Source organism: Pantherophis guttatus, chromosome 2 (assembly GCF_059756535.1).
Source record: "Pantherophis guttatus breed Tessera chromosome 2, ASM5975653v1, whole genome shotgun sequence".
Taxonomy (NCBI): Eukaryota; Metazoa; Chordata; class Lepidosauria; order Squamata; family Colubridae; genus Pantherophis; species Pantherophis guttatus.
This window is the reverse complement of record NC_142064.1, coordinates 197,131,402-197,159,275: the sequence shown is the minus strand read 5'-3', so window position 1 is coordinate 197,159,275 and position 27,874 is coordinate 197,131,402. Positions and strand designations below refer to the sequence as shown.

The window sequence follows — 27,874 nt, the reverse complement described above, 5'->3', positions numbered from 1 at the left end:
GTTCGAATCTCGCCAGGCTCAAGGTTGAGTCAGCCTTCCATCCTTTCTAAGGTAGGTAAATTGAGGACCCAGTTTGTGGGGGCAATAAGCTGACTTTGTATAAATATACAAAAAGGATGAAGGCTATTGCTTAGCACATTGTAAGCCGCCCTGAGTCTCCGGAGAAGGGCGGCATATAATTAAAATTAAAAATTAAAAAAAAAAATTAAGTTAATTATGTTAAGAAACAAAGTCCAGCAACTTAATTGTCTGATTCTACGAACTCTTGTATAATATAACTCTGCTTAATATGGCTACTAAGACCTGGGGGAGGAGGGAAAGAGAAAGTCTGTCATTTTTTAGTTTTGTGATGGAACTTTTATGATGTTTGGTGATATGAGAAAGTTTTGTATTGTTATTTGTTTACCTGTTAGCCACCCAGAGTTACTTTATATAACATGAGCAGCCATACGGATCCTTTAAATAAATAACCAAGCATATAGAAAGCATTATTCTAGCCTGAATGTTGAAGCACTGGTATAGCCCCCTCTGCTGTTTGAGCAGTGAGAAGGGAAATACCGGTAGTTCAGTACTATAAGAGTGGAATGATTAATAGGTGAAACTCAGAAAATGGTTTCTTTAGTTTAGAAACCATTGAAATTAATAATACTATTTCAGATAAACACAATAAAACAAAACCATAGATTAAAAGCACATTTAATTTTTTGAATGAGAGAAAAAATAGAAGCATAAGCAGTATGCATTGCCTGCGAAACTAGATCTGCAAATCATTTGTGGAGTGTATTAACCTGTCATAATAAATGAGATTTGCAAAATCTAATTGAATATTAAAAATAGATACAAATCATCCATATTCTGGTTTTATCCTTCATAACATCTAAATGAGCTCAGATTATAAAGTTAAGAAAACAAAACGTGTTTATGCTGGCCGAATTACCCAAATGTTAAGTGTTATAATGAAAACAATTTAAATTCAGCACCAATGGATTCTATAGGGTTGTTTTCAAAGACAATAAAATATTAATACTGTTTCAATACATCTAAAATTAATATTTTCCATGCAAACATTTGATAAAGAAACACTTCCACCATATGGATTGGTAACTATTCTTTAGCAACCAGAATGAGGCGTCTTTCCCCACATCTTTCAAATTCCTGAAGCTACAAAATAAGGAAAACTCATTTGTCCAAATAGTTTTACTCTCCAACACAGGAAGAGATAATTTATTAAAGTTTACCACTGACTTAAAAACTGTATTTCATAAATTAGCATTTTAAACAGCAAGTCATAAATTTTGTTCAGAACTTTAATAAATTTCTTTTTTGTTTTTTGTTTTTTACAGCACAGTACACACTAGAACTCTTCACAGAAGAGAGTTTTAAATCCACACCACAAATCTGAAGAAAACATAGTGGATAAATTTACCTCAGTCAAGAAATGTTTCCCCACATTTCAGTGGTAGCAGAAATCTTTTTTTTTTTACTTTGTAGATTTATGGATGGCTAAGAATGAACACAAATCAGTGAACAGTGTAGAGCTTACACATCATGGCTCAGCACATTACACAGGAAAAACAATATAATAATAATTGACTATGACAGTATGAACTCATACAAGTCAGATTTATAACACTGGAATAGTGGAGTATGTAGTGGTTTCCAAGTGGCCCTTAAAGGTAAGTGTTATGTTGCATGCCTAACAATTTTAGCCATAGAAATAATTAGAAAAAACATCAGATTGTATTCATGGAACCCAACCATTATTCCACAAATACCTTTAGTAGCATCTGTGGTCAGAGGAATAAACAATCAATTAAGTCCATTAACTGGATTATAAAGTAAAGTGCCTGAATATCCCCGCCTGACCCACATCCTTTATCTAAAACATATAAACCCCTGAAGAACCTTTGAAATAACCATGCTAGTCAGGGCAATGATGCTTCTAGCAGCTTATAACTTAATATGCAAGCTAGTTTAGCTTTCAACCATTAAATAATGTATGGTTTTCTCAGATTGACGCAGAACAAGCTGAAGAAGCAGATAAATTCTCAAGCCTCCAATGCCAAGTCAAAGTTCAAGTCTTTTCAGAATAGAAACTTAAAGAGCTAGGTTCCAAATATTCTTCAATCTATGATGGCCACTTCAGAATATTGGAGCAGTCATACATGTTTTATGCTGGGTTTTTTTTTCACTTTTGTGCATTTCCAGCAACATGCGCACTTTAAAAAAAGTGATATTCTGCGTATGTATTTTATTTCTCTTGTCAGCAATAGAAAATTCTTCTGTCTTCGAACAATTATCCTGGGTTGCTTCTAGGTTTACCCAGCCTTTTGTAAAGAGAAATTTGTTCTTCAATAGCAATCTGTCTATAGATCAGAAGCCCAATCAATAAGCCATGACTCTTAGCTTAACATAGTCCTGTGCTGGATTGGAACTTTCTATCACAAATTGCTTAGCTATTATGTATGATTCAGGGATGATCATCTCACAATACATTAGACAACACCTTCTTCTTCTTGTATCTCATCTTCATCCATTTCTGTCTTGATCTGGGCAACACCAAGACGATATAGATTGTCCCGGATTACAACCTCACCAGGTTGGCAGCTTTGAACAATTTCGTGGATCTGCCTGTTCACAACCTCACGACTGGAGAGGAAATCTATCAAACGATTGTAAAGATAATAGTGGGTTGCACTGTCAAATGCTATAGGGTTTTGGCGGACATTATTGGTTTTGCTGTCGTTGATGGCTGTAATGATAGCACTGTAGGGCTCCAATTCCCGGCACAAAGAGAGGGAACGGTGTCGAGCCAGTGGATCACTTTGAGTCTTCTGCTCTGTCCCAGTGTGAACTACAAAGCGAGATGTTGATTTAGTGATTGGATGCTCAACAGAATGTTCATCAGTGGTTGTATCCACATTGTAGTGCCTGTCAAGGAGTTCTGGGCAGGACACATACTGATGGAGGGGAAAAAAGCAAGACAAAAGTGATGTATGTATTAGAAAACTGTATTTATAGTCTTCAAAGTTGGCTTAGCAATAAGAAAAATATGAACGTAATTCAAAATAATCCAACAGAGAGCACAATAGATTTGAACTCAAGTTCAAAACTGGTGGCTGAAAGCTGTTTGAATAACCTGTACATTCTCATACCATGCGTACTTCTATAAAATTCAACTGAGGAATTCAAAATTCCTAAGGAGGATATTTCAACCAAGCAGTCAAGAACAAATGATAATGACATAAATACACATCTTGAATATATGAATTAAATGATGTAATTTTTAAAACTTGGAATCATATTTATATAGCTTTTTTGCAAACATTGAAAAAGAAAGGGGCAGTGACCCCAAATTTTCAGACGGAAGAAGAAGGCACTGTAATGATCATCCCTAAAAATATTCCTTCATGCTTGGTGATTAAGGAAAACATATCAGCCTGTCTTTCTCATTCTTAACAATATATTAAATTTTGAGAATCAATACAGATCCATTCTTGGTGTCAGGAAAGGTGACATGTTTTTCACTCTTTGGCTGATTTAAAAAATGAACTTAAGAGGGAGACAATAGATAAAATCCTTGCTTATTCCAATACTGTGTTCTAAATAAATAGGACTAAGTACTGTCGAAGGAGCTATATAGATCATCTAATAGCATAACTTTTAGAGAATATCATTTAGAGAATTATTATCAAAGTTATCAACAGATTTAAATAAGCCATGATTTTGTGAAAGAAACAGAAAAACTATGCATGATAACTATTCCAGATATGTCAAAGTATCAGTAAGAAGCTTAATCTTCAAAGAAATACATGGCAACTAACCCTTAAAGGTTCCATAGGGTCAGAGAAGCAACCCTGGTTTCTTCCCCACATCTGAGCAGTCAAGTCAGGATAACAGATATCTGCACACAATGCTACAGAAGTGGCCACATCTACTACATAGACTGGTGGCCAGTGACGTGAGGAAGTTAGTAGATCCACATGGTCTCTGGGACTTTCCCCTCTGACAATATATTTTGAACCACACACAACCTGTAAAGAAAAAAAGATGAAGAAAGATTATAGAACTATAAAAGACACACACAACTGTAAAGAAAAAAAGATGAAGAACTACAAAAGAACCTGGGGACAAACCCTCACTCAAATTTCCAAAAGTAAACCTGGTAATTTACACTTGTAATTCAAACTTTAGAATGCTCAATGTAATTTTCATCACATAGAAGCTTATTCCTTTACACTCTGTAAAAACTATACTAATACATCTTACAAATAATGTTTTTCTAGGCAAGCATCAAATTATAGCAAAATACTATTAATATCAAATAGGGATAGAAGAGAAGAAAAAAGGCACCTTATGGGATCCATTATTACTAGTAGTGGGTTTCAATTTCATTCGCTACCGGTTTGCTTGTGGGCGCGGGTGCACGTGATGCTTCTCGCATGTGCAGAAGTTTCTGCGCATGCGCAGAGACATCCGGGTGGGTGGGCAGAGCCTCCCCCCACTGCTGCTACTGGTTCACCCGATCCGGGGCAAACCGGTAGCAACCCACCACTGATTATTACACTAAAGTACTTGGCTAAAACAGAAAATATATAATTTATTAAAATACATTCATATTTTATATTTTTAAGCTTTTATATATTCAGGTAGAAGGATGTGATGGGAGCAAGGTTAGAATGGTAGCATGACAATACAATGAATGTCAGTTTTAAACTAGATTTAGTTAATTTTCTTTTTTCTTTTCCCTTCTCTCCAGACTTAGTTATTTTGCTTACTTGTAACACTGTTCACCCCTGGAACAACACAAAAGTATGTGTCCATGCCTGTTTCACCATCCTTAAAAGTACATTTTCTGCTATAGGAATTATCCATACCTTTTCTGGAATGATATATTAATAAGAGATGGGCACTAAGTAGAAAATGTGATTTGTTTCAAATTCAGATTAAAACAACTGCATTCAACATATTCATTAAAACAGATGAAATTGATTTTGTTTCATTTAACTCAAGTGGCTTCCAGAGTATTTGTTTCTCTCTCTTTTTTTTCTTTTTTAGCACAGAAAACACTGGGACCTTGAGAGCAGCAGTTGCTATTACTTTGTTTTATATTTCAGGGTCAAAAAAGAAGAGTGGTAGTAGCCCATACTGAATAATAATAATAATAACAACAACAACAACAACAACAACAACAACAACAACAACAACAACAACAATTTTATTTCTATACCGCCCTTCTCCCGAAGGACTCAGGGCGGTGTACAGCCTATTTAAAAACACAAGACAAACATCAATTTAAAATTTAAAATTATTAAATAAATTTGGCTCCATTTAAAACCCCAGAAATTTAAAATACCCAATTTAAAATTATCATGTCGATAGCCCGGCCTGGCGGAACAACAGGGTCTTCAGTGCACAGCGAAATACCCGGAGGTCGGGGATCTTACGTATTTCCGGGGGCAGTTCATTCCACAGGGCTGGGGCTCCCACAGAGAAGGCCCTCCCCCTGGGTGTCGCCAGCCGACATAACTTGGCCGATGGCACCCTGAGGAGACCCTCTCTGTGGGAGCGAACTGGCCGGTGGGAGGCTATTGGTGGCAGAAGTTGGTCTCGAATGAAAATTACCTACCAAATCACAGAAAATTACCTACCAAATCACAGAAAATTACCTACCAAATCACAGAAAATTACCTACCAAATCATAGAAAATTACCTACCAAATCACAGAAAATTCAATCAAGGAAACCTTTTTAAGAAAATTGAAAACCTTCAAATAAAACCCCACAAGAAACAATGAGAAAACAAATGTGCAATCTCGTAATTTCTTTACAAGACAAACAGCAATTAAACTTAACAACATGCCTTTCCATTATCATCTCTCTCCTACAAGTATTTACTAATGTAAACACTTATTCTTAAAAACTGATTCTTTAAAAAAAACCCATTAACCAATTATTTCTTTTCTTTTTCTTGCAGCCTTCCTGTTAGGCCCAAACCCAAGGAAGCAATTGGCAAGCTTCCTGATATATGTTGTCTTATAAGCATTAGCAACGTATGTGTGAAGCAAGGCTGTGAAGTATCCCTTTGCATTACAGCCACATCGTGAGTCACAAAACACCTCAAGACTAAAGAACAGCCGGAACACTCAAAACTAAACCTCTTCATTCTTCCATGTTCCCAACAGAACATTGGGTTTGACTTCATGTTTTCAACAAAACCTCTAAAATACATGGGTTTGTTTCCACTCTTGGAATATTCACAGTGGCCATTTTCATTACGAATATCCTTACATATTAGTATCATTTTTTTTTGTCAGCCTCACCTGATGTGGACACACTTTGTAGATTTTTCCTCCTGTTAGGAATGCTGGAGGCTGATTGATTTGTGTCCCATTCTGTACAAAATCATAAAGAGCCAGAAGAGAGAGACAAAGCTGCTCCTAAGAAACAGAGGAAAAAAAGACAGCTGAATTTTTCTAACAGTCTTAGCTTACAAATAGCCAGCAGCATGCAGAGTCAAGGAGGATAGAGACAAAATGTGGCACAACTGCAGGTCATCTAACAGAGTTGATTAAGCAGTGTCCCACAGGCTTTATTTTGCTTCAGAATGCCACAAAAAATGGGCAGCTTTATGGTGAAATGCACTTCATCATTATTAATCATTTGTGAAATTAAAATAATTTAATTTTACAGATTTAATAAATATAGAAAGAATCCGTGATGGCACAGTGCTTAGAATGTAGTATTGCAGGTTGACTTTGCCCACAGCCTGGAGTTTGATCCTGATGGGTCTCAAGGTTGACTCAACCTTCCAGTCTTCCAAGGGCGGTTAAAATGAGGACCCAGATTGTTGGGGGCAATATGCTGACATTGTAAACTGCTCAGAGAGGGCTGTAAAGCACTGTAAAGCAGTATATAAGTGCTATTGCTGTTATTATAGAAAGAGGGACATTACATTATTTAGGCACTGGACAGAAGTAGTGTTTCCTTCAAAAGAGAAGCATGACTCTATGCTTGAAGAACATTGTGATTACCTTGGAGTCTCCATCCTCCCAAGGAATGCTGCACTGTGTCAAGAAATTCTGCAGTTCTTCCTCACTGTAGGAACCAATCTGTTCCACTTTACAAATTTCATCCTGAATCAGCCTCACTAGAGCACTTGCATTACCTGAAAAAGCAAGATACAATTCTCAGTAATTGCACTTACCCAGATCAGCATCATCTCCACAAGGGGAGGTCACAACCTTAATCCCATGTCTGAAGGCCATATCTATGTCATGTTTATCAATCAGAATTCACAGAAATAAAACCGTGTCTAATATAAACACTGGAAGCGCTATTATGAGCATGAAAGTGTTGCTTTAAAAGCTGTACCTACATCGATATTCCCCAGGAAAAAAGTAACCATTACATATTTATCCCTATGCAGCCCAATACATGCATATTTGGGGCTAGTGTGCAATCTAAGACGGCACACTCCTTTACAGCAAAGCATACTGAGTTTTTAATCTTAGTGCCACTTTGGATACCATCAAAACTACTGCTTAAAAAGGTAAACAAGACAAGAATTTTGATTGCCACCTGGGATTACATGCGATTCAAGATTCTTCTCCCTTTCTGTGTTGACTACTATGGTGCTCCTCATTAGTGGTGGAAAGAAGGGAGCTATGATGGAGGCATCAAACTTTGTGATAGGTATACTGGAGGGAAAGGCCACTTGCTCTATGACTTCTGTCTCCATGGTTGACCAAAAATCTTCCACATTTACCTCACTAGATGCCAAGAACTCTGGCCAGGTAAACTAGCATTGAAAAAAAAGGAGGAAAGAAAAGTATCAATGTTTAATTTTTATTGTACATATTATTTTAATCTTTCTTAAGAAACTGTTATAGCTTTTTGTTCTTGTTTCTTTCATTGTTGCATTGCTTTTTATTTAAAAGGTAGTGTTAACATAAAACCAACTCATGAATTTTGCTGAACTAAAAGCCCCCCTTTGTAGATTCTATAGTAGAAGGATGGTGTTTGAACAAAATATGCACATCAACATTAACAAACAAGTGCAGCTTTTAAAATAATGCATTCCTGGTCTACCTCAATGTTTTTCAGTGACAAAACACTTTCCGCGTTCCTCTGAGCTATTTCAACTTTTGGTGCAATGCCACAGACACCGCAGATCATATCATTGTAGTCTCGGACAGTGAGGCACTCAAAGGCCCAGTATCCATTGCACAGCAGTTCCTCAAGCTGATTCACCTCTTCAGTGCTCAGGTTTCTCTCTGAGGAAGTGGGGGGGCGGGGGGGGAGAACAAATGAGAATAATTTCTATCAAGAAGGCTCATGCAAATCAACCCTATCTGTAATGACAAACCACCAATATGGACTTTTGAACTTTTGCTTCAAATAGAGAATCACAGACATTACTTTAATTATAACTTGCTCAGACTCACCCGCTTACTCATCAGGTGAATTAGTACTGATCACTCACTCAGGTCAGGAGCCAAAACTACAATGCTCTAACAATGATTTGAAAGCTATGCCTGAACCACAGGCAAGCCAGTATAATTCAGTAACTTTCATATGCCACACTTAGAACAAGCAAGGAAAAACTGCTTCAAGAAAGGAAGTTTTACATTTCAGTAATTCTCTATTCAAGATTCACAGATTATCCTAAGAAATAAGACTTCCATAATATTATATATTGTTTTTACTGGCCACACACAAATTATAAACTGCCACTCTTTGCACCCAGCAGTCACAATATGAAGGTATTCCGTCTTAAATTACATCATCACCAACCATCTGTCTTAAATACTGACTTTCTCACTTGGTTAAATAATATTTTTTTGCAATCTCTCCATTCTCCCATTCAACCAAAGATTCACATCAGCTTGTTTTAAGGCTTGTTCCTTGTTTCTGAAGGCTGAAATATTAAATGGCAGTTATATCACAATCTCTGGGTAACTTTTTAAATGATTCTTTTCTCAAAATCATCAAATAACCAGCATTTTGGACAGATTTGGTTGGAAAAGCTTTCTATATTAAACTTCACTTTGAGCAAAATTAATGTATTACAAAGTAATGTGTGAAAGCTGTAGCAAAGGCAGAAAAAAGTTGTAATATGAATACCTGTGTGTTCCTGCACAGTTTCCAAAATCTTGCTAATTGTCACTTTAGGATCCTCGCCAAGTTTTATATGGTTTCTTATTGTAAACAGAAGGTCTAGGCTCACTAAAAGCTTATTACCAATATTAAACAACCCTATAATTTAAAAACAGAACAGTTATTATTATGGATTTGAAAAAGCTACACAGACCATAAAATAACCTGATCTCAACTCCAAGTTAATAAATTAAAACGGCACAACCCAGCTTCACCAGGGAAATAAAGGAAGAAAATGGACACCCTAAATGTATTCTGCCCTTCGAAGCTTCCAATTTTATAAAAGCCTCAATGCTTTTAACTCACCAGTGTAGATATCACTGAAGCTGTGAAGGGCCAAGCACTGCACATTCACACACACCTTGAGCTGGGCGGTGACGACTTGCAGCCGATTAGCTGTTAACAACCAGCATTCCTGAGGGCCTGCAAGAGAGCTATGGAAATGGAAGAGAAAAATGCATATTGACCCATGAAATGCATGGAAGAGGGGTCTTTCTATAAAGCTGACTTTGTATAAAATATACAAAAGTATGAAGGCTATTGCCTAACGCCTTATAAACCACCCTGAGTCTCCGGAGAAGGGCGACATATAAATCAAAATAAAATAAAAATAAAAAATAAAAAAATGCTTAACTATGTAGAAGTAAAATCAAAGCATTTTCAAAGTAGCTATCTTATTGATCAGGCAGGCAAGACTATGTACTGTTGGAACACATCTTGATTCCTATATGTATGTAATTTTGTGGGAATGCTGTAGAACTAGGCTTTTTTTTTTCATTCCCTAGTGTTAACAGTCTTGGAATTTCCAGGGAGTCTACCACCACCACCCCATTCAAACAATAACCATGGCCAATCCTGCAGAGTTTCTGGTATCAACCAAGCATCTTTAGATACAGCTGCCTACTAAGTCTCAACTAAACACAGTTAAATAACCATCTATCTGAATTTCCTCCTGACAATCTAAAGTGGAAATGGTTGATTCAAGGTACAAGGGCAGTGATGGCGAACCTTGTCGCACAGAAACACTGTGTGCGCGCTCGTCGGGGCTGCGCTCTGGAAGAGCCAAACTTTCGGGTTCTAGCATGCATGCACGCCTGGCACATGCACAGGCCAGTTTTTGGCACTGCCGCGTGTGCGAAGGGATCGTGCTCCAGAAAAGCCAAACTTCCAGGTTCTAATGCCCATGCATGCCCAACAATCAGTTTTCGGCACTGCCGTGCATGCGAAGAACAGCTGATCATCACGCGCGCATGCACACTAGAAGACAAACAGGTAAGGTTAGATGTGCCAGGCGACATGGCTTCATGTGCCATAGGTTCGCCATCACGGACCTAGGTCCTCAGATTAATATTATTTATCTGAAAGAAGGTTAGGGTTAAAACACAAGAATTCCAGGAAGAGCTCTACTTTCAAATAAGACACCCATACATAGTTGTCTTGAGGACCACACAGCTCTTATCTGTTTCTTCATACTTTTTAAACATTTAAGGGTGGAAGTTTGCCTCTTTTGCTCCCTATTTTGATCACCGTCAGCCTTTTGATCAGCTTGGGGAAAAAACCAACCACCTCATCCCGCTAATGCAGTTGAAGAGGGAAATTGCAAAATAGCAGACATAATTAGATACTAAAATTATCTTCTATTCCTTTCTGAAGAAAAGTGAAGTGTACCTCATTGACATAAAGTCTGTTCAGATTATATTTCCTGTATTGTGGTTGTATGGCTCTTAAAAGCTTTCTGAATCTCTATTAACAAAATTAGACTACCCAGGTAATTTTCTCAAGCTACAGGATAAAAAAGATTTAATCAGGTTCTGGGATGAAGACACGGGGAAAAGAGCAAATAAACATAATAGCCTATTCTTGACAGGTATGGAAAGTAGTTCTTTTGACAATTTCATTTCATTTCATTTCAGTCATTAATGTGACAAAAATACAAATGCAACAGCAACATCTTTTCTGAGTTTCATTGCGGAGAATTTTCAAAAGGAAATGTACCATGGTAAGATTCAGAAAAGTGGCAATAACTGTAATTTCGCTTACTTTGGCCCTCCTTTGAATAAAGGGCTGTTGCAGAGAAGGCATTGGGAAGAAGGAAACTCATAATAGTTTGACCAGGAAGTCTGCTCAATGGTAACCGTTTCTTCGTTCATGTTAGACAGGATAAGTCGTGAGCTATTGAGTTCATGAATCAGTGCAAAAACATCTGAGAGTTCAGATTCATTCTCAGGGATCTGAATTACTTTGCGTAGAAGTTGCAGAGTGGACTGACGCTGGATCTCTTTTTGAGACTGAATTAGAGGCTCATTGGTATTCAGTACATGTGCAGGGCTAGAAGTGACTTCCTACAAAAAAAAACACATTATCTTGATTATCTGTCAAGCCACCTGTTGATAATTATCTTACTGTTGGCAGGGTAATTTCTGCCATCTTGCTGATGTTTAGAGAAAACCGCTAATGCATACAAAATACAGTCAAGCCACTGGCAGTGGTGCAAAAGATGATACTGGAATAACAAAAACCACTGATCATAATTAAATTTTATTTTCTTTAGTTGGAAGTGTTAGTGAACTAAAGCTCAGGCTGTATGCTTTATAAAGAGAGGGAGGTAATTATTGCACTATACTGTAGCTATATCAATTTCCTTCCCCTTCAAGGAAATGTTGTGGTCCACCAGCAGCCTGCGGAGCTGGCAGAGGAATCGGACAGTGAGGACGCTGGGGAGGACAATGGGCCAGTCCTGAAGTCAGGGGAAGGCCCAGAGGGCTCTGCGTCAGAGGCAGAAATGGGGCCAGGGCCATCTGGGAGCGATGCGCGGACTCCAGAGCCTCCAGAGGCGGACAGCAGAGAGGCAGAAGAACAGAAGGAGCCTGTTCCTAGTGCATGCATGCGAAGAGCTGCCAGAAGGCAAGAGCAGCTAAAGCAAAAAGGACGACTTGGGAGTAAGGCCAGGAAATGATTGGCCCCTCCCATAAGGCTTAAAAGAGCAGCAACGGCTCTTGGGCTCTTTGTAGGAAAACAACGTTGCTACATTTGTTTCTTGTCGGAGTCTCGTTTCTGAACTTCGTGGGGCTTTGCCAAGAAAAGCCTTTGGCAGGGTACCAAAGAAGACAAAGGTTTGTGATAAGGCCGAAGGACTTTTTCTGAAGGACTTGTTTTGGAATTAATTTGGACTAAGCTGAGAATGAAGTAATTCTCAGCTGTTCTAATAAAATATGTTTGTTTAGGACTGATTGTGTCTGGTAATAACTACTTGGGCCTAGGTCACAACAGAAAAACTAGTTAAAAAGTAAATTAAGAAAGATAAGAATTTAAATCCAGTTGCTAGAAAATCAGAAGTTCCTACAACCGCACTGCTACTGAATTCCCAATTCCTGTTAGCCCAAGACTTCACAAACTGAACTGTTTCAGTAAACTAACTGAAAACATTCAGTATTAGACAATTTTGGCAGTGATCTGTATTTGTCACAGATTTCTGAACTTATGTACTGAAAACTCAAAATGAGTCACTGGAAACATTTGAATAAAAGAGGTATACAGGTAGGAAAAGTTCAAAGGTGAGATAGCTCACGTACAAGTCTAAATTCTAAATACAGGTAGTCCTCAACTCACAACAGTTCATTTAGTGACTGTTCAAAGTTACAACAGCACTGAAAAATGTGACTTATGATTGTTTTTCACACTTATGACAATTGCAGTATCCCCCTGCAATGTCACGTGGTCCCCCTTTGGTCACATGATCAAAATCCAGATGCTTGGCAACTGACTCATATTTATGACGGTCACAGTGTCCCATAGTCGTGTGATCACCTTTTGCGACCTTCTGACAAGCAAAGTCAATGGGGAAGCAAGATTCTCTTAACAACTGTGTTACTAATATAACAATCGCAGTGATTAACAACTGTGTCAAGAAATGTCGTAAAATGGGGCAAAACTCACTTAACAAATGTCTCACTTAGCAACAGAAATGTTGGGCTCAGTTGTGGTCCTAAGTCAAGGACTACCTGTACATGGTCACCTTTCACTGTTCACAATGATTTCTATTACAATAAACTGCAAATTTCCATTCAATTTGTGAGGCAGAAACATCTCCATTAAATTAATAACTTCTCAGCATTATCGGTCTGATTCTTTCTATCAATTATTATTTTAAAAGGATAGAATTCCAAACCAACAAAACTGGCATAACGTAAGTCACATGGGCACAATTAGTCTGAGAAATGCATTACATATTTCTATATGTATAAACTATATGCCATCAAAGAAGATATCATTAAAAATGAAGAGGAAAAAAGAAGGGGTTGTTTCAGGACAGTAACATTAGATCAACTTGCATTGCTTAGTTTCACACTCTGCATTCCTATCTTTACAGCTGCAATTTGGCACTAAATTACAATATCGTAGCTGGACTAAGGGAAGAAAGGCCATGATTTTGTCAGAAGAACTGTTAACTGAACAGGAATAGGAAAGAAATTTTTCCTCAGACAATCAATGCAGACTCTCACATCTTGAAAATATGTTAAAGACCAGCCCTTTCCTGCTTGCAAATTAATGCATCCATGAGCTAATAATTCCAAGTGATCCAACTGACCAATGAAAAATTGGTCAACACAGAGGCTTTCGCTTTATATTCATGCTACATCTCTAAATGCAACAGAAGGTCAGAAGAAAATCCTGTTTCTTTGCCTCATCCTCTTCAGCACCAGCGAAAGGGGAAGACCAGCTCTTGCCTACAACAAAGTCAAACCTTGCGGGGAGGCAGAGATTTGCCTTGTCTCTAGGCCTATCCTATACAGATTTATTCAGAAATAAGGTCCTATGGACTTCAAAATCACAGACTCAGTTGAAGGAAGCTTAAAGTAATCGTAACTCACCACAGATTTTGCTGCTTTCTCAGTTCTGTCTTTGGCAAGGTTGTAGCCACAACGGGGACAGACTCTTGGCTTGTGCCGATTAGTATATACATAAGTGCAGGAAGGATTCTTGCATTTCCCTCTACCACGTAAGGTTGCCAATCCCAAATCCTACATAGAAAGCTCAAATGTTTATCCACTCTTATTTTAACTGTACTACATTTTCCAGAATATCTTTTCAAATACCAGCGATACAAAACTATGGAATTGGTCGCTATGCTGTCAATCAGGGAAAACTATTCATCCGAAACCTAGTTAACCAGGAGGTGGTCATGCAAACAAATCTAAATTATTAATATTGGTATAAATATAGAGAAGTATTAAAATTTCACCAAAATACCAAGACAAAAAACATTATTTATGGATTAATATCAAGTCAGATAACAATTTCCATTTCACTGCATTATTATGAGACACAGGTAGGTAAGAAAAACACATCAAAGTGGTTTTCTTTGTAAGAGGACTAGTGAATAGTGCACTAGATTGTTACACTTCCTTTTTTTCTTGCTTTACACTTTTGATTTCTTTGGTTTCTCTTTCTTGGTAGCCAGTTTGGTAGGCTGGCTAGGCTGGCTTGGTCGCTCAACAGTGAGACGCTGGTGAAGCGGGCATGGCAGCCCCTGCATCTTCTGCATTGCATAAGGAAAGTACATCTTCCGTCCCCTGCCCTTACCACTTTCTACAGAGGGACGATCGAGAGCATCCTGTCGTATTGCATTACTGTCAGGTTTGGAAGCATTACTGCTTCAAACAGGAAGGCGGTTCAGAGAGTGGTGAGGATGGCAGAAAATATTATTTGGCAGTTCACTCCCTTCTATCCAGGACACAGCACATAAGCGATGCTTGTCCAGGGTCCGCAGTATTGTCAGGGACACTACACATCCTCTTTACAACCTGTTTTCCTTGTTACCTTCTGGGAGGAGGCTTCATGGTATCCTAAGCAGAACGTCCAGATTCAGTCATAGTTTTGTTCCATACGGTATCAGCCTTGTGAACTCTCAAGCTTCCTCTTTCAGATATGTATTCAAGATGGACAGTGATTAACATTTATATGTATTTATATGTATGTATCTGTGTGTCTTTCTGTCTATGTATGTATATAGCATGTGTATGTGCGTGTGCATGTGTGTGTGTGTGTATGTATGTATGTATGTGTATACTTTTGAGAGAAGCAAAAGTTTCATTTTTAATGTGTGCCAGTGTGCCCACAGTAAAAAATGACAGTAAAGTTATCTCTCTCTTTCAGGCCTTTCCATAAATTACCCTAAACAGGAAGAACCTGGTGGGTATGTGTATAGTACATACCAACATCTAGGATGACAGCACACAGTCCCCAAGTTCATTTATTAGACAGCATTTAGGTACTGCATTCTTACAGATTTCCAATTATCAATTATTCTTACCAAGGTTACAGTGCAGCTATATTTATAAGAAGGGAATACATCTGGCTTGACCTCCACCACTTTGACCTGAGATGTTGAGCTGTTTGTGCTGCAGTGAAGCTTTAGACAGAGAACAAGAAGGCAAGACAGAAACATGAAGTGAGGTGTACTGTGAAGTTTTCTGACAGAAAAACACATCAGCATAGTCAAAGTTCACAATTTTTTATGTTACATTACTTGCTCCACTCAAAACTGCTAAATCCCAAGAAGTGAGGGGTTTCACCGAACTAGGTCAAGATTCCATGAAGCATGGAGAAATCAATTCAGCCCTCCCCCATTTGGTACTGTAGAGAAATACCTACAGTATAAACTCTCTGAACTGGTTCTAATTGCTTCCCATTAGAAGACTATATTCAAACTAATTAACTAGTAAACTGAAGAACAGAAAAGCAAGCATTTTGGCAAAATCTAAAATTACCTTCTGATCTTCAGCACTGGCTGCTTGAACAGGATTCTGACCCAGCTGCTTCAGAGTATTTGGCTTTAATCCTGAGATTCTTATTGGGGAATTTTCTTCTTGGAAAAACAGGTAAATGGACATTTTAACATCAGTAAGCAATGTACTGAATTATGTCAAGTTTTACAATAAGTGCTCCAGGAAAGATGGAATTTGGCAAGTCATCTCTAAATCTCATTTGATTTTCTAATCTCTTCAACACCAAATCAAAACTTTTTTTTGGGTTGTTCAGGCATTTAGGCACAAATTTTGAACTTTAAATTAATTAATGTTTTTATGTAACTCGGCTGTAATTTTTAAAAATTTTTTATGACGGTTTCATTTTGTTACCTTGATTTTTGTAATTTCAGATGCACTATTCATTAGCTCTAGTGATGAAAGATTTTAAAAATAACTTTCTGAGTCTAAATCTAAATTACATCTAAGCTTTACCCATCAAATATAATGAATCACAGCCTACAATTCAGAAACTGTAGCATAAATTGAACTTATTTTTTACCACTGTTTCTAAATGACTGTCCGCAAGAAATCTGTTCTTGGTTAGTTTCTCTTGCCAATCTAACAGGAGCGGGCAAAATGGCTCTCATGGGTCTCGCAGCAGCCAGCAAGGAAGGCTTGGGTTTTGCTTTGCTCTTCTGCTCCAGACCCTTAGGTACAACACCAACTGCATCACCGCTGAAAAGGAAAGAAATGTAATTAAGAATCTCACAGGAAATTCCTGTCATAACAGTCACAATTTACTTAAAGGGCAAAGTTGCTTGACTCTTAATCTACTTAGGAGTCACAGGAAAACATTTTTTTTAAAAAAATAGCTAGCTTTAACTCATGGGTATAGATTCAGAACCAGTGATGGGATTCAAATAATTTAACAACCGGTTCTCTGCCCTAATGACCGGCTAGATGGGTGTGGCCATGGTGGGGGTGGCCAGGGGTGTGACAGCCTCCTGCACCCTCCTGGGAGCGAAAATGGGCCATGGAGGGGGTGCTGCACCCCCGCACCCCATTTTGGGCCTAAGATGCCTCTGTGAAGCCGTCTGGGCACAAAAATGGGTCGCGGGGGGGTGCGCCACATCCCCCCCGTGCCCCATTTTGAGCCTAGGAGGCCTCCCTGCACTTACCTGGGAGCCAAAATGGGGCATGTGGGGACTCCTAGAAGGGGCGGGGCAGGAAGGGGCGGAGCCAGCCATCAATTTAACTACTGGTTTGCCCGAACCGGCCCAAGCCAGCTGAATCCCACCATTGTTCAGAATTAAAATTTTATCTGAAAAGGTTGGAAAAACAAAAGATCTTGGAGAACACTGAATAAAACATTGGTTTATTTTAATCTAAGTTATGCATTGCACTCTAACACCATGTTAACCTGTACCCCATTTTTGGTCCACATGAATTTGACTTACCCTGTTGTATTTTTCACAGTAGAAGTTGGGTGTGAAATAGGACTGGGAACATTTGCTGTCTCAGCAGACGGCTCATTTTCTCTCTCCTTCTGTTCTAACGATGGCTCTATCTGTGCAAGGCTCTCTTGAAGCTGAATAATGGTAGTGGCACCTCCTTGCTCTTCTGACTGTACATTGTTTGCAAGAATATGAGCCTCAGAGATTATCACTTCTTCCCATTCAGTCTCCTGCATTTGCCCCTCAACAGGGGATGCATTGAGAAGCTGGGTAACTGCTTCTGAACTTTCTAGCACACATTTAGCAGGATTGTCTTGAACCAATGCCTGTCCAAAGGTTAATGGTAGTTGATTCTTTTTCAGGCCCAAGGTTTTTATTGGTAGCCCAGAACCTGGTTCAGATTTGCCTTTTAGAGGTTTCTCCTGCAAAACAAAAACAAAAAACTCTCCAAGTTAGTTCTGGAGTTGAAATTCACACATCTTAAAGTTGCCAAAGATGAGAAAAACTGGGCCACATCAACAATAGTGCAATGAAAACATCAAACTCAGAACTCTTCAGAATTCTTAACATTATGACAAATTAAAACAATTCACTCTTCACAATTTTAATCAAGAAGTTAGAGAAATAAGAAACAAGCAGATCTAATCATGCTTTTTAAACTTCTCTAACATCTCAATTTAGCATTAAATATGTAATATATGAAGCTGCTACAGATACTGTACATGGCACCCTGTGAAAATTAACTTTATCGTCTGAAAAAAAGGCAGAAATCTTTTAAATTTTAAGAATCAAACAATGACAATTATATTTTGAAACAGGATTTTCTCTATTGTTATGACTTTGATTTTAATTTGTATTAAGTAATTGTAATCATTTTGTAAATCATTAGAGTGAAATACAAAACTTTGAATAAAAAAATCAAATCCAACTTCATAACCCATTTAAATACCCAAACAATAAGCTGTATTTTTAAAATAAACCTAGAATTTCAAAATAATAATTTATTTCATAATTAAATTTAGTTCAGTTAAGGTAGAAGACATCCTAAAGCATTTTTCCCTTAGAAATTAGCTGTAGTAGCAAATTAATTTTCAATGCTACTTTTATATATGCTATATTTATGTAATGTATACTGTATATTTAAAAAACATTACTTATACAAATAGTAATTTTGTAACACATAAACATCTTACAGACCCAACCCAAAACAAACAAAAGTCCCTCAATGCAATGTCATATTTTTAAAATTAATTTCACCATACCTTAGGGATCCATTTCCCTCCCAGAAAGTTTCCACACATGGGGCATTTTGGTGGCTTATGTCTGGTAACGTAAGTAAAGGTGCAGCCAGGATTGGTGCAATTTCCGTGCCCCCTACGAGTGTAAGTAGTTGTCTAAAGTGAAAGGATATAGATTACTTTACAAAACTGAACGGCATAATAAGGCACAACAAGAAATTTTGCTCCAATAGAACAGAATATATGTAGCTTTGTTTCTACCTCAAATGTCATTATGAGTTATTGCTCAAGACAAATATTATATGATCTAGGATAATCTCATATTTAAGTATTATATTGCTCCTTGTATATAGCAGGAATTAGAATTTTATTCAAGATTTGGGAGCAGAATAAACAAATACTTGAGACAGCTGCTTTTATTACATCTTATTAATTATACTTGTATTATGCTGACTGGGTTTCATTATCTATATTTTATTTCCAGTTGTATTATAATGTCTCGTTATGTTTTCAAAAGGTTGTATAATTTTAACAATCTAAAATTATCTAAATCTAAAATCTAAAATCAGAGGTATTATTAGAATTTTATTTTTTATAAACACAAATCAGGAATATTTAACTCAAAATATTGAGTCAGCAACTGCAATGTAAATTGAAATTGTTTTATTCATGAGAAAGGGAGATAGTATACTTGCTCTGCATGTAAAGCAGTCAAATGCAAAGACATGATTATTGTTGAGCACCAAGGGGAAAAAGAGGTTACATTGCATCAGCTATGCAAATCACATTTATTATGGAGGGCGACGGGTTTCTATTTAATATCTGAATACTCAAATTAAGTAACAACTTTTTCTTCCCTTTCTTTTTAAAGTTTGCATGACTGGTATTAATTGGGACAAATCTTGTATCAGAAAGAAACTCTTATTGTCTATTTTGATTTGTTATCATATAGGCTTCTTTTTTAATTACTGTGATTTTGTTTCATTTTCATATTGGTGTAAAGTATCAGAATGATATAAGATCACCTTTATATGTACTACTACAATAAGTGTTATTTTAAGAATCTTACTCAAATTAAGCTAGTTTGTAATTTTTTCTATTTCTTTTCTTTTTCTTATATTTTTAAATGTTAAAATAAAAAAGAATTTTAGTTGATCATAAATCATTTTAATTTTTTTCTAGATATGTCTAGATATGTCTTTCAAGTTGATTCTGGTGATTCAATAAAATGTTGTTTTGTATTTATAGTGCATTAACTCTTTCTTAAAAAGTAAACTCATGTTATTCGATAATTTACAGTAACTGTTAACAAATCTAGATCTTATCTGGTTCCAAAAAATAGCCTTGCTTTAAAGTCAAAGTTGCAATGATGAATGATCCAGATAAAAATGATGGAGAACCACTTCTATCATACTCATCACTGCCAAAAATATTAGCCAATACTACTAGAGAGCAGGAAGGATCTAGGAACAAACAGCAAAGAAAAGTAAAACATTTCTGAGAAAATTTGACTGCATCCTTTGCAGATTTGATACATTGCTTCTTTCATGAGGAAAGTATATGTTTACTTCTTCCTGCCAAGATTCTACATTAACCGAAGTAAATTCTTTACAAATAAAGCACTTAGAAATATAATAAGGTTAGGCAAATATATGGACTTATTTTATGATCTCACCAGTCTTTTACTGATTTATGAATTGGAGAATAATCCTAAATGGCATTTGAGGTAGGGGAAAAAGCACTCACCATTTAAAAGATTGGATGACAACTGACTACAGCTAAGGAAGGAAAGTTAGCTTTATCAGGAGCCTGAGATGCTTCATATGGAATATAAAATCACCTTGCTTCCAGATGACAAAATGATACTAGCCTGACTCTTTAATAGCAAAATCAGTAAAAGTCATGGATAATTTTGCAGTCCTTTTGGAGTATAACATTAACTATTGTAAATCAGAAATTATGCTTTTGGAGACTATCAAGATATTAGCGTCATTTTTTCTTGGCAGTTGATTTTACCTGGCTGCAATAACTTACTTGGATTGGAAGTAACTAGACAGATGCTTCAAATGATCAAATTGAATTTAAGCATCAGAAATATCAACAACATGGATTGTGAACTACAGAACCATCAAAATAAACATCTGAAGTAAAATAATTTAAGAGTGTGTGTATCATATGACATTCCTCTCTATAGTCGTAAATGTTCATTTTTATTTTATTTTAGAATCTACTTTTCAATAGAGATATATGATATAATTAGAACTATGGTTCTGAAGTTTTATGTATCAAAGACCAAGGCTATTGTATTTCATAGGGAGAATGGAGTGAAGGATTGCAAGTTACACACAAATGGTGCAACACTAAACCTAACAAATGCAGGCTAGGATAGCCAAGACATTCAATCCGCAGTCCCAAACCATTTTCGTTCTATTGCCCATTCACGATCTCATGCACATAACTAATGGGAAATAATTAAATATAATTATTATATTCAGGATTAAAATTTCCATTCTTTTTTCCTGCTGGAGTTCATGGGACCAAACTATACCTGGTCATACCTGGACCAAACTATATTGCCTACCCCTTCATTAGCACATACAATGCATTTAAAATGCTTTTTCATTTTATTTGTGAATGCTTATTCCTAATAAGAGTAGAAATGGAATTTTTGTTTATTGGTTGAACTATATCTCTCCTCGGAAACCTTTAAAACATAAAACAAGCTGTCCATTTAAACTGTTTAAAGATAAGGGCTTTTAATATAAAGTGGGATATAGCACCAGAGGATACAGTCCACCTGATAATCTGGTCTGTCAGCTCCTCAGGGAGGAGAAAAACAATCCAGGAGGCAGTCTTGCTTAATCTATATTAAACATTCAGGGAATGCATATTTCAATATAAATTCAAATGCACTCTTCTTTGTAAAATGATGAAAGTAAATGTTTGGTTTCAGAACTTATATATATGGGAAGTTTGAGACCACAGAAAAATGCTTCAAATTAAAATTGAGTTCAATTTATCCTAGACATATTCAATGATCTATTGATACATTATGATTCAGTTACTGAATAATACATAGTTCCAAGACACCTGGTGTCAGCATTTCTTTTACTGACCAGTTTGATTGATGCTGGATTTTCCAAAACAGAATGGGCTGTAAGAGGCATCATAATGAACTGTGCAGTGGGGGTTGCAGAATTACTTTCTTGTCTATCCTAGAAATAAAAGATAGAGGTAATGAAACTGCTTGTTTTCTACATTGTAGTCGATTTTAAAATTCTGAGGACACTTTGTAGCAAAACAGCTCACAACAAGCAGTTCATTAAGATCTCAAATGCAATTCTTTCAAGGGAGCACTTTACTTACTCTCCTAGTCACCACTGTTACCACAGAAACGCCATGCGAAGCCTGTGGCTCTGCCACAGTCACGCTCCCATTTGGTGCCTCTGAGGTGTTAACCAAAGTTTCTTCAATAACCACACTGGTTGCTTGGCAGGGATACCCATCTCCTGCTTCTAAAGGGGCCTCCTCATCCAGGAAGATATCGCCAGACACTTTATGTGCAGCAGGTCTGACATAACGAGACAAGATCTCTGATGCGACAACTTCTTCTATTGTATCTGCCTGAACAAATGAGGTTGAATCTTCAGATACCCCTTCAATGGCAATGCACTGCTCAGAAATGCCAATTTGGCTGGAGTCCACTGAAAGTATGTTCTGCACAGTACTATGGGAAACACTTGTGACATTAGTAGCAGCTGTTTGTCCTTCCAGTGCTGTTTGGCCCTGGGTCACATGAAGTTCCACGTGTGGCTTATTCTTCTCATCCTGCAGGCTTCCTTTAGGAATAATTATGTAATCAGAACGAGGGAGGATTTTACGAAAACCTGGAATATCTGGAACTACAGCAGTCAGGGAAGACAACTTTGAGTTCTATGAAAAAAGTTAAGACAGAATATGGAGTCATCAGCTTAGCTGTACTTCAGTGGTTTCTTTGCCAGCTTTCTAATGCAAAAAAAAAAAAATCCTATTCTAAGCAAAATTTTCTCATCCTCTCACCTTCTCTAATTTTAACAACATTTTTCTGGCCTTCTGTAAGGAAGGCCAGATAAATATATATAAATATAAACATTGTGATTGGCACCTTTTATCTTTTTAATATTTTATTGTTTTTATTGTAATTTGTGAGCTACCCAATGATGTCGAGAGTCAATCAGCATACATGTTTAATATATTATATTATGTTTACTGTTATTAACAATTTAAACCATGAAACTGATGGAATTCCTGAGATATATTAGTCATCTCACACATAGTACTCTTCCAGCATTAGTTTTCCTATCTGGTAAAGCTTCCTATAGAGAACACATATTTGCCAAAATCAATCTTCAATAAATACTGAATTCAAAATATAAAATATTGTAATGAGTTTACTGTTTGCTATTAATTCGCTCTTTGACACTGCAATCAATAATGAAGAATACTAGTATCCAATATTGCAGATGTTTAGATTCCTATGAACTTGGAATTTTCCATACAGAAACATCCTATGACTACAAATCTATAATAGAAATTCATGGAAATGTAATTATCCTCCTGAGAACAGCATTCTATTTGTTTTTGAGATTCAAATACATACAGCACATAAAATATGCATGTACACACACACATGCACACAAAAGACCTGCAGACTTACAAGCATATTTATAAACAATTTAATTACCGGGTCTAGACCTTCTTTTTCTAACTTAGCCTTCTCCAAATAATAACTTTTCTCAGCTACACTAAGCAGCCTCCAACTCTCACTGATCTTCTTGTTAATTGCAGACTGAGGAAGGTGTGGGAGCTCCTGCTGAACTTTCAGGTATATATCATAATAATACAGAAGATATGCAGATCTGAAAAACAAGCAGAATACTTTTCTAGTTTCCTCTCAAATTATAATGCAAGCAAATTATCCATCTACTCCTGGTATGCATTTTCATATGAATTTTCAATAAACAATGATAAAAACTTTTTAACAGAATTATACAAAGACTAGGACTACAAGCTTTGTTCAATTAACATCCCAAAACTATGTGTGCAAGCAAATTCTAAAGAACCATATTCCCTTGCAAGACCTATTGATCTCAGAAAGTCTTGTTTTCAACTTACAGATGTACCCAAAAGTATGGGTACATCTTCTTCCCTTCCCCCCCAAAAAATTACAATATGGCATGAAATAAATTGAAACAGACACAAGTAAATGGCATGCACCAATGTTTCGTCCATGGTCCATCGAACAGACACTTTGCTTTTAATATATTCTTGTAAACAATAAAACAAATGATAATGGCTTGTTTTGCTATCTAGGATGAAAAGCACAGGAGGGGGACTCTTTTCAGGATACTGTTGAGAGCAATAAGAATGAGAAACTCTTAAGCAGAATTTCTTGAAAAAGAATGGTGATTTTTAAAACAGCCACATCATCCAAATTCTTCTTGAGAAGAATCTTGGTGAGTTCTTGAATACAGACAAAAATTGACATGAAAAAAGTTTCTAGAGCATTCTTGAAGCATTACTGCTTCAGACAGGAAGGCGGTGCAGAGAGTGGTGAGGATGGCAGAAAAGATTATTGGCAGTTCACTTCCTTCTATCCAGGACATGACATATAAGCGACACTTGAGCAGCGATTGTCTGGGTGGGACGCTACATATACTGTTCATGATCTGTTTTCCTTGTTACCTTCTGGGAGGAGGCTTCGTGGTATCCGAAGCAGAACCTCTAGATTCAGTCAGTTTTGTTGCATATAGCATCAAGCTTGTGAATTATCAAATTTCCTCTTTCCACTATGTATTCAAAATGGACAGTGATTAATACATGTGTATTAATGTGTGTGTGTGTGTGTGTGTGTGTGTGTATAGCATGTATATGTGTGTATTCTGTATATGTTTGGGTAGATAAATACTTTCTCTTGAGAGCAGGCAACGGGACTTCATTTTTAATGTGGACCAGTGTGCTCACAAAAATGACACTAAAAGTTATCTTAACTTAGGTATCTCTCATTCTTTAAGAAAATGGTCAGTTGGCCTAAATTCTGTTGTTATTATTATTAACTATGTCTTTAATCTTGCCTTTGTAAATGAGCAATTATTTTGAAACACCAACTTTTAGAGCACCTTTAGACAATTGCATGCAAGTCAGGTCCATAGAGAATGTGCTTTTGTAATATAGCAGTCCAAGAGTAGTCCATTATTTTGCTATAGAGCCAACTCTGTCATTTGACAAAGTGTAGTGGCTGCTTCAGACAGTTGATCTGGGGAATCATAAAAGCACAGAAGAGTTTTAGATGTTTAATGTATTATTACTGCAGTTTTGCTAAAGAGGTAATAGGATTTATTTCTCATATGTATACCTTGATCTGCTTCAACTCAAGTAACAAACAGATGCTATTCCATTAATGTGTCTGTCATTACTGCAGATGCAGGCAATCTGATGGCTTCCAGATGCTTTGCAGAAGTTTTTCCCACTCTTGACAATGACCATGCTCTGTGAGCTAATTTGAATCTATTCAGTGCCCAAGTGGAAACTCTGTGAGAACCCCATATACAGGTATTTCTCACAATTGAGAAAGCACAATTGTGATTTCAATCACAATTGAGTCCAAAATTTATGTTGATAAGTGAGAAATTTGTTAAGGGAGTTTTGCCCCATTTTATGACTTTTCTTGCCACATTTATTAAGTGAATCACTGCAGTTGTTAAATCAGTAAAATGGTTGTTAAGTGAATCTGGTTTCCCCATTGACTTTGCTTTTCTGAAAGTTGCAAAAGGAGATCACATGACCCCAGGACACTGCAACTATCATAATCATAGACAGTCAATTAGGTATAGCAGTTAAAGGTACTGGGCAACCATGAATTCTAGTTCTGTCTTAAGCATGAAGCTAGCTGCGTACATTTAGGTCAGTCACTCACTCTCAGCCATAAGAGAAAGGCAATGGCAGAACAATTTCAAAAAATGTTGCCTAGAAATCTGCAAGGATTTGCTGGATGAGATGGGCAGCATATAAATCCAATAAATAAATAAAAATAAATTCAAAGGTACAAACACATATCTTCATAAGAATAAAGATACATAAAGTATACATATATATTTCCATAATCATTTCTCTCAAAAAGTTCCTTAAGAAGCAAAAACTATAAGCACAATTTTTACGTGGAATGCTAAAGCTATTAAGTAATTTAAAGCATGACTAAATTATTAATTAAAAAAACAAAACTCTTCAAAGAAACTCATTATTGCCAAGTAAGAGTATAAGACTACTCACTTCTCAGTTATGGAACTATAGCTCAACATTTTAACATTTTAAACAGGGTATCATTTATGAAATGTATTTGCCGCCTCTGGGTGTATCCAAAAACTCAATTATAATTTCACAACACTCTCCATTAATTCTGTAATAAATGCCATTAGCCACAGAGCAGGTTGATTTTTGCTGAGCATGCATGTGTGTGAAAGTATCATCATAGATTGTAAAGTATCTAAGACAAAATAAGGAATAGTAATTCCTAAACAACAATTGTTTAGGAATTACAACTGATTATTCATGTAGAAAAATCACTCACCTGGGTTTTTTAATTTTTTCCCCTTGATCTCCAGGACTTCTATATTTCTTCTTCTTTTTAGATGGCACTGGGGATGAATAAGTGTATGTGCTTTCTATCTCTTCCATGACTACAGTTACTTCACCGCCATCATATGGAGCATCCATTGCTAGACAGAAACTCTAGGAAGTTATATTCTCCAAATCATTATATGTCATATATCCCAAACAATGAACCTTTGACCTTTGGCAGAAAGATCCAGTACATTTTAATATTGCTAGAATTTGAAGCATTGATTTCAAAAGCATACAGAAATGTAATATGTAATTATGTATATAGTGTTTTGCTGCAAATCTCCAGCTTAGAAGTCATTAAATGTATGAAATATGCTTCTTGAAGCTGGATTTAAAAACTTAAAACTTTAAAATCATTGTATGCTTTTTAGCATACCATACTTCTAAAGACTTTTCATTAATATTCCTCTAGCTATTACAAGTTTCTTTTTATTCTACTCCTATAGGATCACAATGGCTGCTTTGTCCCAAAGGTGCTTTTTTTTTTCTTCCAAAAGGCAAGTGGACTTTGTTTTTCCAATAGCCTTTTGCAAGGAGAAAAAAGCACCTTCGGGAACAACCTTGATCTGGATGACTAAGAAATCTCCATAGACAGTGGCTCTTTTGATAAAAAATAATAATAAATAACTGAAGGAGAATGAAAAAGAAAACAATAAACGCATCCAAGCACAAATTACGGAGATGGTTCAAAGATTCAAAGGATGCTCAAACTGTCATAGGAAGCGAATCTAGAATTTAGGCACAATAGAGCGTTGGTGGAGCAGCGGACTAAAACTGTTAAGTAGCACTTAGCTGCCAGCTGCCTGCAATTACTGCAAGTTCAATTCTCACCAGGCTCAAGGTTGACTCAGCTTTCCATCCTTTCGAGGTAGGTAAAATGAGGACCCGTTTTGTGGGGGCAATAAGCTGACTTTGTATAAAATAGAACACCGCTTACGGGGGGCCAAAAAGCCCTACTAAGCAGGTATATACAAAAGTATGAAGGCTATTGCTTAACGCATTGGAAGCCGCCCTGAGTTTCTGGAGAAGGGCGGCATATAAATCGAACCAAACAAACAAACAAATAAATGGAATAAAGGAATCGCGGTTTTTTGTTTTGTTTTGTTTTTTGTTTGTTTGTTTTGATAACTTGGGACAGGAGACAGAATTTACGTCCTGGAAACAGATGAGCTTTTATAGGACCCTGAAGCCTTTTGTGGTGCCGCAATACAGCTCCCCCCGTGACATCTTCGCCTTCTCCCCACAGCAGAACCTGGGAAGTGCTAACCAACCGACTCGCTCTCCTTCCTTCTCTGTTTAAGGGCAACTAAGGAACCCGAGGGAAAAAAGAGCCCTAAGACTTTTATGGATGAGACGCCCCGGGACTTACTTGAGAGCGCAGGTCATACTCTGGGAGAAAAGACCGCCTCTGCCCGAGCATGCCGAGGAGGAAGGCCAAGCCAGGCCACTCACTCACTCACTCACACACACACGCCTCGCAAGGAAGCTGTAACGGCCGGCGAGGAGAAACAGCCGAAGACTTTACACCTTGCCGGGAATGGGCAGAATGATTCTTAAACAAGGCACTGTACCGGAAGCTTTACCTCGACAACTCCTTCCTGGTTTATAGGTCATCT

At 37.0% G+C, this 27,874-nt stretch overlaps 1 protein-coding gene across 6 annotated transcripts; it reads right to left on the bottom strand.

The window, feature by feature from the left end:
- Positions 1–680: 680 nt before the first annotated feature.
- HMGXB3 (HMG-box containing 3) lies at positions 681–27,874 on the bottom strand. Of its 6 annotated transcripts, none has more exons than XM_034402552.3 (20): positions 27,628–27,874; positions 26,206–26,353; positions 23,323–23,497; positions 21,966–22,532; positions 21,716–21,814; positions 18,624–18,755; positions 17,365–17,783; positions 16,467–16,642; positions 15,929–16,026; positions 15,472–15,570; positions 14,030–14,179; positions 11,199–11,500; positions 9,465–9,592; positions 9,126–9,257; positions 8,091–8,275; positions 7,581–7,800; positions 7,034–7,167; positions 6,323–6,439; positions 3,825–4,034; positions 681–2,960 (listed from the first exon to the last, which is right to left on the bottom strand). In XM_034402552.3, the coding sequence occupies exons 2-20, from the start codon at positions 26,349–26,351 to the stop codon at positions 2,496–2,498; spliced, it is 3,954 nt and encodes a 1,317-aa protein (XP_034258443.1). In that variant the 5' UTR covers positions 26,352–26,353; positions 27,628–27,874; the 3' UTR covers positions 681–2,495. The 6 variants fall into 6 exon arrangements, with proteins under 6 accessions (XP_034258443.1, XP_034258451.1, XP_060544504.1 ...); XM_034402560.3 differs by having other exon boundaries at positions 15,929–16,023; XM_060688521.2 differs by having other exon boundaries at positions 26,206–26,272; positions 27,628–27,854.